The sequence below is a fragment of the Loxodonta africana genome, chromosome 10, assembly GCF_030014295.1.
Source record: "Loxodonta africana isolate mLoxAfr1 chromosome 10, mLoxAfr1.hap2, whole genome shotgun sequence".
In the NCBI taxonomy this organism is placed as follows: Eukaryota; Metazoa; Chordata; class Mammalia; order Proboscidea; family Elephantidae; genus Loxodonta; species Loxodonta africana.
In genome coordinates, this window is record NC_087351.1 from 75,896,998 (window position 1) to 75,914,145 (window position 17,148).

General features: G+C 39.3%; 1 protein-coding gene across 8 annotated transcripts in view; it reads left to right on the forward strand.

The window, feature by feature from the left end:
- The window catches only part of SYNE2 (spectrin repeat containing nuclear envelope protein 2), a 378,879-nt gene that overhangs the window by 152,099 nt on the left and 209,632 nt on the right, over nucleotides 1-17,148 (forward strand). For all 8 annotated transcript variants that reach the window (XM_064292573.1, XM_064292575.1, XM_064292574.1 and 5 more), the window contains exons 28-32: nucleotides 1,238-1,395; nucleotides 2,196-2,343; nucleotides 3,019-3,611; nucleotides 8,015-8,194; nucleotides 10,562-10,712. In XM_064292573.1, the coding sequence (XP_064148643.1) occupies nucleotides 1,238-1,395; nucleotides 2,196-2,343; nucleotides 3,019-3,611; nucleotides 8,015-8,194; nucleotides 10,562-10,712 (1,230 nt within the window). The remainder of the gene's footprint in view (nucleotides 1-1,237; nucleotides 1,396-2,195; nucleotides 2,344-3,018; nucleotides 3,612-8,014; nucleotides 8,195-10,561; nucleotides 10,713-17,148) is intronic.

Genomic DNA, 17,148 nt, shown 5'->3' on the forward strand with positions numbered 1-17,148 from the left:
TGATTTGGTTAAAAACAATGTGCTTGAAGGCAGTTTCAACCAACACTGTTCCTATTTTGGTGTTCCAGTATTAGCAATACATGAAAAAACCAATGACTGCAAATGTTTATTTCAATCCTTCCTGGTATTGACCAAACGGTTACATTGTCTAAAAGTACTGTTTACCAATTGTTGGCTGCCAGATGTTGGGCAATGAGGAAAGGCAGGCAGTGGAGGGGGCTTTCACTTTATGAAATGGCTGGTTTTCTTGAAGAACCTTCAGAGAAAGTATTGAACTTGACTCAGGAGCTATAGAAAAAATAATCTCACCGAGGGTGGGCACAGGAATTATAAGAGCCACAAGTAAATACCTTCCTTATTTTGAAGGTTATCTTTGCATTGCAAAGCAGCATTCTTCTTGCAAGCTTGGGAGTGCATTAGAGTGAACCCTGACAAAAAACGCATCAGGTGGAGAAAGGGCCGTGGGTGGTTCCTACAATTCCCTCCTGTGTTTTCTAGTTTCCTTCTTTTTATTACGGGAGTTCCTGAGTCACATGCTACCATCTGGTTCCTCTCTGTTTTCCATCTGAATTAGCAAAATTCATATGTTAAAGTCTCTGTTGTTCAAGTAATGGATTTAGCATGTTTTCACCGTGATTAAGAAACTGTCTTGAGACCTTATTCCAGTGGCTGAATAATGAATTGGTTAAAAAAAGCTAATCTTTGGGGAAATGAAGAATAAGTCATACTGATGTGCACTCAGTGGTACCTTTTTTCTTTTTTTTTTTTCCTAAAATAGGACCAAGATAAGTATAGTATAGAATGGTAGATGTTTAATTATAAATTAATGTCGTTTACTTTTCATTTATGTACAAGCAGTTTTGGTTTATTCCAATTTTCTTTTAATTTAGAGGATAACTGGTTTTACTGTTTAAGAGAAATAGAATATCTATTCTTATACCTTTATGTATCTTTCTGAATTGTATTCTGTGTATCTAACAGGGAAAGGGAGGGAGTTTGGATACCTTTGAAAGCCATATTGTTGACTCCCTTGTCTTCATTGAATGGATCCTTTGAGAGCACAATTAATGTAATTGTTCCCTGAAAGAAAGTTCACTTGTAGATGGTTGGAAAAATTTTTTAATGAATTTTATTTGATACTTTGTTCCCACAGTAGATGAATGTCAAATTTTATAAGCACAAAATAATAATTGTACCTACTAACCCATTAGTTGATTAATTTATGCGTTTCATCTAGGTCTTAAAAAATGAAACTGATGCTTACTGGAAAGAATTTGAAATCACTTCACTGAAGTTAGAAAATCTTGTGAGTGACATACAGAAGCCAGTTATAGCTAAGACAAGAGACATATTAAAGGGAAAAGAAAGAGAGCTTCAGATGACCCTCAGTGCCAGGTATGATTCTGAAATCTGTTAATCATGCATTTACTAAATTTATTCAATGCCGTTTTAAGCTAGGCTAGTATTATGATATGTACGTTCCTTTATTTAATCTTGACAGCAACCCTAATAGAGGCTACCATTATGATGGTTATTTGCAGATAAGGAAACTGATGCTGAGCGAGGTTAAATAACACTATCAAGCCATACTACTAGCCAGAGACTTAAGTGAAACTTAAGATCTGTGGAGCTCCAAAACCCATCCTCTTCCCGCTGTTTTCTCTTGGTCATGAATTTGGCCATGTCACGTAACCTCTTTGGGCCTTGCTTTCCTCATTTCTAAAATGAGGATGCTGTTATTATCCCCAGTACGTATACCCATTTTACAGAGGAGGAAACTAAGACTCAGAGTCTGTTACTTATACAGAGTCACATGTTTTATTTTATAATTAGTAGACCCTATTGTTTGAAACTTATTATGTTTCCATTAATAAAAGAATTAATATTCATAGTGAGATTTCTTAGTCCTTAAGGCAAAGTTAAATTTCTTTGAGTATTTTGTACTTCAAAAGACAGAGAAAAGCCTGGTATATTTTAGAACAGTTTTCCACTCAGTCTATTAAACTGTTGAGAACACTTGAGTGTAGCCAACAATTCATTCTTTGGCATTTTAGATTGCTAGGTTTGAGTTTCAGTGTGGTGATCTGTACATAGAATCACTGTATGTATTTTCATTGGGTGGAATTTTGTGTTCATGGTTAAATAATGCCGTTGTGCTATGCTTTGCCTTTGTGTCTGGTTTATTTTTGGCTCAGAATGGAGTCTATGGCGACTGCATTGCAGATTGTGTTACCGGTGGAGAAGGCATCACTTGTTCTCTGTAACTCGGACCTACTTCTCCATGAGATACCCATTCAGGAATTTCACCTGACTGATGCTGGTAGCATTTATCAAAACCTGAAGGTAAATATAAGTTCTCACAACGTATTTACAGAACAGTCAATTGTTCACAGATTTTTGTGTTTGTGGATTATTAACTACGTATCAATAGTGTATCTGTAGAAGACAAGACCATGACAGTAAAGTCTTCAATAAGACTCCATATTAGAGTTCAGCAGACTTGCTATTTATTTCACAGCTCTGTAATACCTTGCAAATTTGGTGCTAAATACCCTGGAGTAAATAATGGGTTTTCTTTGAATTCAAAGTGAAGCCTTGCTTATGAATACCTTCTCCAATAACTGAATTCTTAAGTATCTTACTAGACTCATGCTTAAATTGGCAAAATTTTTCTGTGGTTTACTTATTCTAAATCTCATCTTAAAAAATATGTAGGATTTTTCAGGTTGTGAAACAGATGTTACAACAGTGAAGTCTCTAGTTGTTTGCCTTGAAGCAATAGGATTATAGATGTTTTCATTTTGGGACTGAGACCTCAGAAAGGGTGTCAGATAATGAAACGGCTGGGCAGGCTGATCGTTTGTAATTAAAATGTTTGTTCTGTCAAAGCTGTCAGCCTAGGCGAAACTCAGGAGTAATTTCCAGTTCAATCCTAGTCGTGTAGTTTGGGGTTAGTTCCTGGTACAGGCTGGCTTTTTTTCTGCTCAGTCTTTTCAACTTTTCTTATGTTTATTTTAGAATATCCAAGATTCCATAGCAAAACAGATTGAAATATGTGACAATTTGGAAAAGTCAGGCAATTTTGCCCTGAAGGAATTACACCCATTTGACCTACATGCAACTCAAAGTATTATACTGAAATGCAAAGCACAACTTGAAGAAATGAACCACAAGGTTCATAGGAGTGAAGGGACCCTTAAAAATCTGGAAGATTTTTTGGCTTCTCTAAGAACAGCTGAACTGTCTATTGAGCCTATGACAGATCTTTTAGCCTCAGAAACACAGGTGTTACCAGAAAATACTTCGACAATAGAAAACGAAGAGGGAAAAATTCATCTGATGAAAGACAAGGCCAGACGTTTGGATAAACATTTGAAGATGCTTGATATAAGCTTTAAAGATGCTGAATGGGGTGAAGATAGCTCCTGTGAAAAACTTATTGATGTTTTGTCAGCAAAGTTCGGTGTCTATGAGGAACCCACTGAGGAAAAGAAATTACTAGAGATTTGCGTTTTGAAAAATAATGAACTCCTTAAAAATATTCAGGATGTGCAGAATCAAATTAGTAAAATCGGTCTTAAGGATCCGAGCATTCCAGCCGTAAAGCAAAGGTAAATGTTGTTCCTATCCATTTCCATCCAGGTCTTCTGCACTTTCAGGTATGTAATAAGTGAAACAAATGCTTTCTATGTCTTTTTACTTCTATTCCATCCCAGTCTGTTCTTTTCTCTTTAAAGTGTGCATTCTAATGAACAAAGGTAAAGTAAGATACGTATAAAGTACCTGCATTACTTAAAAATCCTTTGTACTGCTGTGTTCGGTATCGAGTTCTCTTGATGCGGGAGAGCGGGAAAACTCCATACATTTGATACTAAAGAAGGAAGTGGTGGAGGAGGCACATGGCACATGTTGCCTCTGCTTCTTTCTTAATTATTTGGTCTTCTCTCTTCCTAGAGGAAACCCTGGTGGTGCAGTGGTTAAGTGCTACGGTTACTAACCAAAAGGTCAGCAGTTCACATCCACCAGGTGCTCCTTGGAAACTCTATGGGCCAGTTCTACTCTGTCCTTTATGGTTGCTATGAGTCGGAACTGACTTGACAGCAGTGGGTTTTTTTGTTTGTTTGTTTTGCTTCTCTTCCCAGAAGGATTAGGGTGGGGATTGAGCGGGAGGGCGTGGGACTGAACTTAATAGGTAATCTAAGGTTTTTTTAAGGTTAGTCTTCTGGAAACTGCGCAGAATTGAGGCAGGGCAGCCTTGTGTGAGTGCTGGTATTTTAATTCCAGGTCCTGAAATCTAAGGTGTCAGCAAGCATCACTTTTGTGCAACTCCTTCTCCCCTTTCTAAATCTCTTTCCCACTTTCTGTCTCTTCCTTTGCCCGTTTCTAGTCCCTCACGCTTAGTGGTCTTTTGAGACTCTTTAGCTGTCCAAGTCCCTCAGTATAGCTAAATTGTGCCCTTCTCTCTGACATTTCCCTGTGGCCTCAGTCTTTTTTTTTTTTTTTAGCTCCTTTTAAAAAAACTTTTAGTTTTTGAATAATTTTAGATTTACAGAAAATATGCAGATAGTGTTCTGCGTCCTCGATCTTAATGAAACTTTCATTCGTAAAGTACCCCAGTTCTGAATGAGGTGGTGAACTAATTATTAATTTCTTCTTAGTGTATTTTAATTATAGATTTATAAATAAGTAATAAATTACATATAAATTTGTAAGTGAAAGACTGTAGGTTTGTAAATAATAAAATAATTTAATTATTAATAGAGCAAGTGTATATTGACTGTTTACTGTGCTAGGCAGTCTTTTAGGTACTAGAGATACAGCAGTTAACAAAGTAGAAAAAAATTCCTGCCCTCCTGAAGCTTACAATCTAATGAGAGAGTAAGATATTTAGTATGTTTGGTGTTGAGAACAGAGACCTTGGTGGTGCAGTGGTTAAAGTGCTCAGCTGCAAACCAAAAAGTCAGCACTTCGAACCCACCAGCCACTCCAAGGAAGGAAGATTTGGCAGTCTGCTTCCATAAAGATTTACAGTCTTGAAAACCCTATGGGCCAGCTCTCCTGTGTCCTACAGGGTCTCTATGAATCAGAGTTGGCTTCATGGCAGTGGGTTTTTGGGGTTAGCTCTACTAATGGTTCTCAGAATTGGCCCTTAACCAGCAGCAGTAGCATCACCTGGGAACTTGTTTTATAGTTGAGGTTCCAATTTCAAACTGGGATGTGAGGAAAGGCTTTTACCAAGAGGGTAATCTTAAGTAACATGAGATGCGAGAACAAGCCCTGTGAGTACCTGGAAGTGGAGCCTTCTAAGCCGAGGGAGCAGTAGGTACAAAGGCCTGGTGTGGGGATGGGCCTGGGGTATGTGAGGGAGGCCAGAGGCTGCAGCAGGGAGGAGAAGAGATGTAACGGGTGTGGTGGGGTCTAGCTCACGTAGGGACTTGTAGGTCATGTGATGGCCCTGGCCTTTTCTTTGAGTGACATGGGAAGTTGTTGGAAAGTTTCTGAGCAAAGAAGAGTTATCTGGCTTTCATTGTAACAGGTTCTCTCTGAAGGATGTGTTGAGAATAGATTGTAGGAGTCCAGGGCAGACTCAGAAAGATTAGTTTGACCTGTTGGCAGATGTAAGATGATGTTGACATGGACCAGTGATGAGGTGGCAAAAACTGTTAAGATTCTGTATATATTTTAAAGACATAAATCTGCAAAATTTGTCGATATGCTAGACATGGGGTGTAAAAGAAGGAGAGGAGTCAAAAATGATTTCAAAGATTTGGCCTGAGCAACTAGAAGAATGGAGTTGCCATTAACTGAGGTGAGAAAGATGGAAGTTTATCAAGTATTGAAGAAAAGATGTGGTGTACTCAGTTTTAAAGGTGATAGGTTTGAAATACTTACTTGACATTCAAATAAGCAATATCAAGAAGGCTGTTCAAAATAGGTGGTATCTGGAGTCAAGAGAGTGGTCTAGAGATATAAATTTGGAATCTGTCAGCATTTTAGAATGTTCTTTAAAGCTTTAAGACTGGATGAGATTGTCAAGGGAGTGAATACAGATAGAAAAGAGAAGAGGCACTCATGGTTGAGAGATCAGGGAGCTGAAGAGGAACCAGTCAAAGATACTGAGGAGCGGCCAGTGCAGTAGGAGGGAAATCAGGACAGTTCTGGGGGCCAAGTGAAGAAGGCATCTCAAGGAGGAGGAAGTGTGAGCAACTATGTCACACGTTGCTGATTAGTTAAGTAACGTGAAGATTGAGGATGGAATATGGATTTACCAATGTGGAGGTTAATGGAGATCTTCAAAAGCCATTTTGGGGGAGTGTTAGAATGTGAAAGCCTTTGAGTTCAAGAGAGACTTGGAGGAAAGGAACTAGAACCAGTGAGTATCTGATAAAAGCAAGTGAGCCCCAGGTGAATGGAATTAGTCATCTTGGGATGCATTTCAGGTTAATACTCTAAGTTCAAATGACTCCTTTTTGATATGGGAAAGTTTTTTTTTTTTGAGGTGAAAATGTACACAAAACATTTGCCAATACAACAGTTTCTACGTGTGTAATTCAGTGACATTGATTACATTCTCCATGGCATGCAACCATTATTGCTGTCCTTTTCCAAATTATTCCACCACCACTAACATAAACTTAGTGCCCCCCTAAGCAAAAACTTTCCCTTTCCCCTTTCCTCATACAATTGATAATCTTAGATTTCTATGCATTTTGTTATTTCATGTAAATGAAAGCTCCCAGCATTAGTCCTTTTGCGATCTACTTATTTTGCTCAGCATAATGTTTTCAGGGTTCATCCATGTTGTGGCATGCATCAGGGCTTCATCGTATACATACATATACATTTTATATGTACATACAATGGAGTATTACTCAGCCGTAAAGAGAAATGAAGCCCTGATGCATGCCGCGATGTGGCTGAACCTTGAAAACATTATGCTGAGCATATATTTTGTATATCCATTCATCTGTTGATTGACATTTCAGTTGTTTCTACATTTCGGTTATTGTGAAAAGTGCTACAATGAATGTTGGTGTCCGGGTTTTTGTTCCTGCTTTCACTTCTTCTGGGTATATACCAAGGATTGGGTCATATGGTAATTCTGTGTTCAATTTATTGAGTAACTGCCAAACTGTTTTCCGCAGCAGCTGTACTATTTGCATTTCACCAGCAATGAATAAGTGTTCCAGTTTCTCCACAACCTCACCAACATCTGTCCTTCTTTTTTTTTTTACTCATTGCCATTCTTAAGGGGGTGAGGTGGTATCTCTTTGTGGTTTTGATTTGCATTTTCCTAATGGCTAGTGATGGAAAAGCTTTATATAAAGAGAGAAGTGCCAAATTTTTCCTTTCTATTTCTCTTCCTTGTGGCACCTCCACCCTCTCTTAGGAGATTTGCAGTACTCTAGCATTTATCCCTTCTCTTTCTCTCTGTACCAGTGCTCATATCAAAATGAGCACTGATACAGACGTATACACACATACACTGTCTTTCTCTTACACATATTTGCATATGCATATACACATCTTTTGCAAGTGTGTGCATCACAGAAAATGTTACTGCTTGTGGTTTTGTGGATTTCTTATATTGAAAACGCTGAATTGGTATTACAGAAATGCCAAGAGCCTCTTGAACTCTGTAATGTTGTTGTAGTCCTTAGGTGCTGTTGAGTCGATTCCGACTCATAGCGACCCTACGTACAGCTGAATGAGATACTGCCCAGTCCTGCACCATCCTCACAATCGTTGTTATGTTTGAGGCTATTGTTGCAGCCAGTGTGTCGACCCATCTCGTTGAGGGTCTTCCTCTATTTCTCTGACCCTCTCCTTTACCAAGCATGGTGGCTTTCTCCAGAGACTGGTCCCTTCTGATATCTCTGTAATAGGACTATATAATCTTGACACAAACCTCATAAGAAAAACTAAGGGTAGTGTGGTCCCCCAAATTATCCATATTTGTATAGAATTGAATTGGGTAATAACTGGCTGTCAAATATTGTCTTTCATAATCAAGGAAAAAATCATTGATCAGAGTGGATAAGGATCTAGATGAATATGAAGAAGAGAAGAAACACTTGCAAGAAATGGCTAATTCTCTTCCACAATTCAAAGATGGCCGAGAAAAAACTCTGAACCAGCAGTGCCGAGATACAGTACTCTTGTGGGAGAATACAAAAGCTTCGGTTGCTGAATGGTAAGGAAGAAAATTCCTCCCAAATCTGCAGAGTTGTAGCCAACAAACTTTTTATGTTGAAAAAAATCCCGATGGACTGAAAGAACAGGCAAGCATAAGAGTTTCACACAGGAAGCTCACTGGGTCAAAGCTGGGGCAAGAGCTGGAAGGCTTAGATTATAGCCGGAAGGTACCAAAGAGGTTGTTTACTAGGGATAACAAATACACAGCATATTTATAGTTACCCTCGCCCAACCTATATTTGTTTCTGTTTGCTACTGTAACAAATTACTACAAATTTAGTGGCTTAAAGACAACACAGATTTATTATTTTCCAGTTCTGGAGATCAGAAATCCTGAAATCAAGGTGTTGGCCAGGCTGCCTATCTTTTGGAGGCTCTAGGGGAGAATCTGTTTTCTTGCCTTTTCCAGTTATAGAGGCCACATTTCTTGGCTCGTGGCCCCCTTTTCCATTTTTAAAACCAGCAGCATAGCATCTTCAAATCTCTGTCTCTGACCTCTGCTTCTGTCCTCACATCTCCTTCTCTGACTCTGACCCTCCTGCCTCCCTCTTATAAGGGTCATCGTGATAACATTGGACCCACCTGGATAACCCAGGATACTCTCCCTGTTTTAAGATCCTTAACTTAATCATATCTGCATAGCCCCATTTGACATGTTAGATAATATATTCATGGTCCAGGGACTAGGACGTGGCCCTCTTTGGGGAGCCATTTTCCTGTCTACCACACCATGTACGTGGCAGACATTGTTGGTTGATTACCACAGTCTTTCCTACAGAAGCTGGGCAAGGCCTCAACATTTTTCTTAACTGTGTGAAAGCCATTACCCATCAGTCCCAGTTGGCAGTTTTGAGTATCCTTCACCCCTCCTCTCTTCTCCTTATTCTTTGACTGGGGTTGGGGTGCGGTGGAGAGGTCTGATCCCTACAGACTGTACCACCCAGACCAAGGTTTCCAGTTGGGTTAAGAAGTAGAAGGTACCAGTAGGTGATTTAGGGCAAGCAAAGACAGTGGTCATGATGTTCCTTCCTATCCCCCCTGTTTCCGGTCGAGGTTCTGGCAGCTCCTGATAGTGCCCTCTTCCATGGCTCAGTGCACTTTTCCTCCATTTCCCCTTGAGGCCGAATGATGTAACATTCTTGCTGTGGTTGGTCCCTGGGTGCCTCAGCATCCTTGGTGGTTTCCCTTAACTCTGCCAACACCTCTCTCTGTGGTCTTTTCACTACACTGTCTTCAGAATTCCATCTGAATTCACCTCCTCTTTCCTACCGGAACCCAGAGTACACAGTAGTCAAGATAAAGTCTGCCTGTGGTATTTGATCCTGTCTACCCTCTCATTTTACAGAAGAAAGAATTGAGGTCTAAAGAGGGTAAAGTAACTTATCCAAGGTCCCATGACTAATACCCAGCTGTAACTAGAAACCAGGTGTCCTAGCTGCCACATTAGCTCTATGGCTTTAATTTTTTTCAGGCTAAACCTAGAATGAGTAGAATAGTTGTTTTTGTTAGCTGCTGTTGAGTTGACTCTAGCTCATTGTGACCCCTTATTTACAACAGAACAAAATGTTGCTGGGCCTTGTATCATTTTCAGAATTGCCAGTGTGTTTGAGGCCATCGTTTTGCCTATTGTGCACTTCCCTCACTGGGGATCTTCCTCACCCTCGCTGGCCGTCTGCGTCACCAAACACGATGGCCTCCTGTAGCAGTTGATCCCTCCTGATGATGTATCCAGAGCAAACGAGTTTAACAGTGTCTGTTGTGATCCATTAGGTTTTCATTATTGGAATTATCAGAAGTAGATTGCCAGGCCTTTTTTCCAAGTATGTCTTAGTCTGGAAGCTCCGGTGAAACCTGTCCACCATCGGTGACACTGCTGGTCTTTGAATACCAGTGGTGTAGTTTCCCTCATGACAGCAACGTGGAAACCACTACACTATAACAAATCGACAGACCATGTAAACAACTTGTGACTTGGTGAATTGCTATTAAAATAATCTCCACAAATAATGCTGGGAAGGCACTGTTTTCTAAGATATCTTTTGGTTAATAGTGAAATTGAGATGCTGATTCCTTACAGATATACATCCTTCTGTGTTTCTCTCTAGAACTTACATCAGGTGACTTTAATACTGACCTGGTGAAGATACTAATCCAGTGATTATTTACAGTATCTAGTTGTCAGATAAGTACTAAGTACATGTGCCATCATTCTGAGGTTAACCCGGTAAAACAGTATCGTAAACCATTTCGAGAGGAAAAATCCTTCTATAACTTACTAGTAATTACTTGCGGGATACTTACAAAGCAAAAGAATGGTTTTGTTATTTTGAGACGTGTAACTGGTTTACATTATTTTCCTTCATAGCCTTGAACAGTGTGAAAGAGTTTTGGAACTCTTAAAACAGTATCAGAATTTCAAAAATGTCTTAACAACTTTGATTCAAAAAGAAGAGAATGTCATCTCACTTCAGGCTTCGTACATGGGAAAGGAGAACCTGAAGAAGAGAATAACAGAGGTGAGTCCAAGTTCTGAAAGCAAATTCTATGTAGTGACCTCACGGATGAGGTCTGACAGTACAGAGAATATTATAAATGGGGTCATTGTCATAACTCAGTGTACAAGAAGTTACTAGTGATTCTGTTTTGCCAGGTATCAAAGAATTTGTTGAATTTATCACTAGGGTTTGGAAAAAATTAGCCCTCAAGGTGTTGCTGGTTTTTTTCTGTCTGGGTTTTGATACTGGGGATGGGGTCAGCTAGACCGGGGTCACCCTGCTGCTGACTCTGTGAGGTTGTAACAGCCTTTGCACTGACCGTCTGTCCGAAAGGAAGCTGCAACTTCATTCCAGGCCAGAGAGAATAGAGACAGTAGGAAAATCCCCTCTGTTGTTAGTGCGTAAAGGAAAAATTACCTTTTTATTTATTCACCTTCTGTAGAGATGTGTAAGCTTATCCCTGAGGAGCTCCCTTTGCCTTCATAGCCTCACCGATCACAACTTCATGTTGTCTAAGAATAACATTTTTGGACACTAGGTGTCATTGTTTTCTACGATTTTATGTGGCAGAAGGATAGAATAGTCAGAGAAGAATACACTGCCCTGTGCTGTGTGACTCTACGCCAGAGAGTTGCTTTTCCCTATTGGTCCTCTAAGTACTAGCTAAAGTACTGACAGAGTGTCAAATACAGCCTACTTACACCTGGTTGTTAGAAAATGATTGTGTTAAGCGTCTTTGTTGCTGAGAGCAACATCTTAGATGAGATCTTTATAAGCAATGTAGTCTTTATCTAGGACTCTTATTACCAGCTTTGCCACTTATTCCTGAAGGTGAAGTGCTGCCCACGGCCCAGACACAGCCAGTGCGGCATGGCTAATGGTTTGGGAGCCACTTTCTCAGATTCGGTTTTTTGGCTTTGACCGATTAGAAAGAGCCCCTGTTTGGATACCAGTTGTATAATATGTAACTGTGTAACTGGCTTCCTGTCAGACTTAATTAAGGAAGATTGACGATACCGTGAGCTGCCAGTTGGAGTAGGCAGTCTGGTTCCATCCAGCAGAGACAGCCTCTGGGTTTGCCTGACCTCAGCTTTATACTCCTCCTGTGCTCATTCTAGTGATTTAGGGAGCTCTGGTTTCTCTCTCCGAGCCCTGCTGGCACAGTGGTTAAGAGCTCGGCTGCTAACCAAAAGGTCGGCAGTCTATATCTACCAGGCGCTCCTTGGAAACTATATGAGGCAGTTCTACTCTGTTCTCTAAGGTCGCTATGAGTCGGAATCAATTCCACAGGGATGAACTTGGTTTTGTTATTTTTTGGGGGTTCCCCTCTCAGAGAGTCTAACATGTTTGGTCTTACAGTATCCCCTCTCTATTGTGTCCACATAGCTATCCTCCTTCTGTGCCCCTGATACCAATTTTCCACCTGTTGCTCTTGTTTCAGGAAGAGGGTCTCTACCGTGTTCTCAAACCATGAATCCCTGTCTTGTGTACTGTTTGGGTACCTAGTTCCTCTTCGCTCCAGGCTCTTCTTTGTTTATGCTAGTCCTCCTCCATCCTGGAGTCCTGCCTTAGCCCTGTGAAGTGAGTTCCCTTTAGTAGTGAAAAGCTATCCCTGATGATGTGAGATAGCATCTGCGAAGTGCCTAGCAGAGCTTCATCAGCACCTTAATGAATGGTGGTCACGATGCCCTGCTTATGTGTGACCTATCAGCATCTCCACATACTCCTTGTTTCCTGCTGCTCCAACACTCTTCCCACTACTCTGTAACTGTGTTGTTGTTGCACTTTCTGGATAATTTATTTATCTGACTAGTAAAACTTCCTCCCATCACCTCCAGCAGGTACTCTCTCTTGGGTGAGTCCATCTAATGAATATCTAGGTCCAGGTCTTGATGCTTCTACTGCCATTAACTCCTCTGTGGTGGTCACAACAAGACCCTGCCCTTTTTCTCAGCTGTGCTTGGCAGCCCCAAGTCCAAGAGCCTTTCCAGAGAGTCAATCTCCTGTTTTCTATCAGGGTACAGAGGGAGGTCATCTTACCTGATGGAGGAGGGCCTGGGGGTCTAAATGTATTTCGTTTAGGATAGTTAATCCAATCATTCTGTTTTTGACCCAGCCTGTCTGCCTCCCTTCATGGGGACCTTCACTTTCTAGCTTCTCTGAGACTCTGGCACAAATGGACTTCTTTTGACTTCTGTACTGTCTTTTCCCTGTCACCCCCCTTCCTAGGCTCCTTCTAGGCCAAGATTTCAGCTTTTTCTGGTTTGTTAAGTTAGTTACCTCTCATCCTTCAACCTTCCAGCTTCCCAACTTGTCATTCACTGTTCTCTTTGTCTTAATGGGTTTGTATTATTTTTACTCCTTTATTGTCATTATAGTGGCATTTTGGGAGGGAGCAGAGATAAACGTGCATACTCAATCCACCATGTCAAATTAGAAGTCTAGATGGTGATTTTTATTTTGTTGTGGCATAAAGGCAAGTAAAGAATATCAAATAAAAACCAAAAGCCTTTTCCACTGACTGTCTTATATTGATTACTACTGCATTATATATATATATATATATATAAAATGCAGTAGTAATCAATATAAGACATATATATATATGTGTATATATACATATACACACACACATATAAAACCAAACCAATTGCTGTTGAGTTAATTACAGTGTGTGTTAGAGTGGAATTGTGCTCCATACGGTTTTCAGTGGCTTATTATTTGGAAGTAGATTGTCAGACTTTTTTTCTAAGGTGCCTCTGGCTGGACTCGAATCTCCAACCTTTTGGTTAGCAGCTGAGTGCATTAACGGTTTGCACCACTCACTGACTCCCATACACACACACACACACGTACACAGCTTTGAGTCCTGTGTTGTTCATTTAGCATTACAGGCATTTTCTACATTATTTGGACATATGTGAAAGAAAAGGATTTTGTACAGTATTTTATATTATTAATAAATTATTAATATATAGACTTTATACAAAGGATAAATGCTTTCAAAAACATTTTTAACATATTAAGTAAACACTCAGTTTTGGTTATGTAATTTTAACAAGATCTGTAAGGTCGTAGACATGATTGTTTGTCACCAGTCTGGTGAGCAAAGGCAACCTTCCCAAAATATACCATATTCCATTCAATCTAAGACTCCATCAATTATAAGATACATTCTAATTTCTGATATAAAACATGAAAAAATAGTTGGCAACAGTTGCAATATACTGTTAATTGTAACACACGTACAATATTAAAGTATTTTTTCACGTTTTACTAAAAAAATAAACTGTATACTAGCAGGTTACAAGTCAACAGTCCTTAGAAGATAACTGTTAAAAGCAAACCTAAATATTAAAGAAAATTTCTTTTCCTTTTTTTAGTAAATAGTTTTAGAGAGAAATCCAATGTTATGATTATAATGTATAAAATTAGTATGATTTAACTTAAAAATATAGAAACTGGTATTTATATAGGCGTCCTGGCGGTACAATGGTTATAGCACTTGGCTGCTAACTGAAGCATTGGTGTTTCGATCTCATCAGCCACTGGCTCCACAGGAGAAAGATGTGGCAGTCTGCTTCCATAAAGATTTATAGCCTTGGAAACCCTATGGGCATTCTACTCTGTCCTATAGTGTCACTGTGGGTTGGAATTAACCTAGTGGCAGTTGACTTGCTTTGGTTTGGTTGGCATTTATATAGTTGCTGATCTTTGTTTTTGAGCTAAAAATAATACCTCATCCAATTCTTTGCCACTTGTGGCAAGAGCTTTCTTTCTTCTTTTTTTTTTTCTTAAATTTTTTATTATGCTTTAAGTGAAAGTTTGCAAATCAGGTCAAGCCTCTCATACAAAAATTTATATATATTTTGCTATACACTCCTAATTGCTCTCCCTCTAATGAGCTAGCACAGTTCTTCTCCCCCACTCTCTCTCCTCATGTCCATTTGGGTAGATTCTGTTGCCCCTGCCCTCTTATCTCCCCTCCAGACGGAAGTTGCCAAGAGTCTCATGTGTCTGCTTGATCCAAAAAGCTCGTTCTTCATCAGTATGATTTTCCATCCTATATTCCAGACCAATCCCTGTCTGAAGAGTTGGCTTTGGGAATGGTTCCTGTCTTGGGGTAACAGAAGGTCTGGGGACCATGACCTCCGGGGTCCTTCTAGTCCCGGTCTGACCATTAAATCTGGTCTTTTTATGAGAATTTGGGGTCTGCATCCCACTGCTGTCTTGCTCCCTCAGGGGCTCTGTGTTGTGTTGCCTGTCAGAGCAGTCATTGGTTGTGGCCGGGCACCATCTAGTTCTTCTGGTCTCAGACTGATGTAGTCTATGGTTTATGTGGTCCTTTCTGTCTCTTAGGCTCTAATTACCTTGTGTCTTTGGTGTTCTTCATTCTTCCTTGCTCCAGGTGGGATGAGGCCAATTGATGTATCTTAGATGGCCACTTGATAGCATTTAAGACCCCAGATGCCACTGGCGAGAGCTTTCTATAGCTCCTTATTAAATAACGTGAATAATTGTGTCCTCTTATTTCAACTATATTTTTAACTGTGGCTAAATCAAAGAATGTAAGATTTTAATAAATTATTTATATGTCTAGTGTTCATATTCATATATATATAATTTTAATGACTTTATAATATTTAGTAATAACAGTTCAGTTAAACGTGCCACCAGAGAAGGAAGTTATGATTATATTTTAAACTTCTTACTGGAAACCCTGATGGTGTAGTGGTTAAGTGCTACAACTGTTAACCAAAGGTTGGCAGTTCATATCCACCAGGTGATCCTTGGAAACCCTATGGGGCAGTTCTACTCTGTCCTGTAGGGTCGCTATGAGTTGGAATTGACTCAAAGGTAATGGGTTTGGCATTTTTGGTAAACTTCTTACTATTTCAAATAATTTTGTAGACTGGAAAAATTTCCGATAAATATGGCAGAGTAAAGTTTGCATTAACATAGGGAGAACTCATAGAAATTAGTGAGAAAAACATTGCAAAGCTAATGGATATTTATACAAAGGAAATACATTTACAGTTGGTAAAAAAAAAAAAAAAAAAAAAAAGGCATAGTTCAACTCACCAGTAATCAAAGGAAAGCAAAACTATTTGAAGATGCTTTTTTTGCCTTTCATATTATAAAATTTTTTGATAGTCAATGAAATTATCACTCTTTACATTGCTAAGTGGAGTGTAAATTGATGTACTACCCTTTTGGAAAATAGCTTAGCAATATAATTAAAGATCCTTAAAAATCTTTCTAACATTTGACTAAATATTTTACTTCTAGGAATCTATTCTAAGGAAATAATCCTAAATATAGACAATGTTTAATACCAAAAATATTCTTTGCATCACTTAAAAAATTTACTAATTTCCTTCTTTCTTCACTGATCTAACCATGTGGTACGGTTGGGACCACCAGGGCCCCAACCGTATCGTAACCTGAATAAATAACTTTCCCTAGCAGCCCAAAATTCTGAGGCTAGAAATATTGGTTAGGATTATCATGTGGGCTTGATTATTTTTAAATAATAATAATGATGATGATAATAATTATGTCTATTGTTTCTCTTGGTCATTATCTGCCAAGTACTTTGCATATTCTTCCATTCTTTCAATAGCCCTGTATGGTAAGTATTGTTATCCTTTTCATACTGGTAAGAAAACTGGGGCTTAGAGAGTTTGGGAAGTAACTATAGAGGTTTTAATGTTATTAAGATGGTACTATGAATAGGGAACAAAGAATTCCCAATCCTACCCTGCCAGTTTTCCAACTTTGCTCTGGAATTGTCAAGGGAGATACATGCTTAAATAACGAGACCAAATGGTACTGCTTTATGATTACCTTATGAGTACCCAATACCCCTAGCAAATTCTCTGGTGGAAGATGAGTTGGAACATGTGGCCCAGCCTAAGTATCTACCAGGTCTTTGTCGCCTCTGGATCTAAATCTATTGGGATCGATCTTACTGCGTCTTGGTTGGCTACATAGAATAGGTCAGGTATGGAAGGAATGACCAAGATTCTTCAGCCAATTTGGGCAGGAAAGAGAAGATGGGGGCAAAATACAGGTCTCACAGGAGCTATAACTTGTCTTACCCCTTGAATCAAAAGGAAGCAACACAGAACAGGAAAGAAGAACCATATCCTGTGTCAAAATTTCCGTGTACAGTGATCCCGCTCACTAGTAAATATGATTCAACTTATGACTTAGAATCTGGAGAGATTCACAACTTTGTCCTGTGAAAAGAAAAGCAGAAGGGGGTGGGGGAATAGAGGTTAACTAACTTTCCCAAGATTACATGGCTAATAAGTTATAGAATCATTTACTTAAGCCCAGGTCTCTCTAACCAAAGAGTCATGTTTCAATCATTATATAGTACTGCTTTCCCTGAAAGCATACTTGAAATATGTAAATGGCAGGAGTAAAAATTGCTTAACTTGGTTTTGTCTAT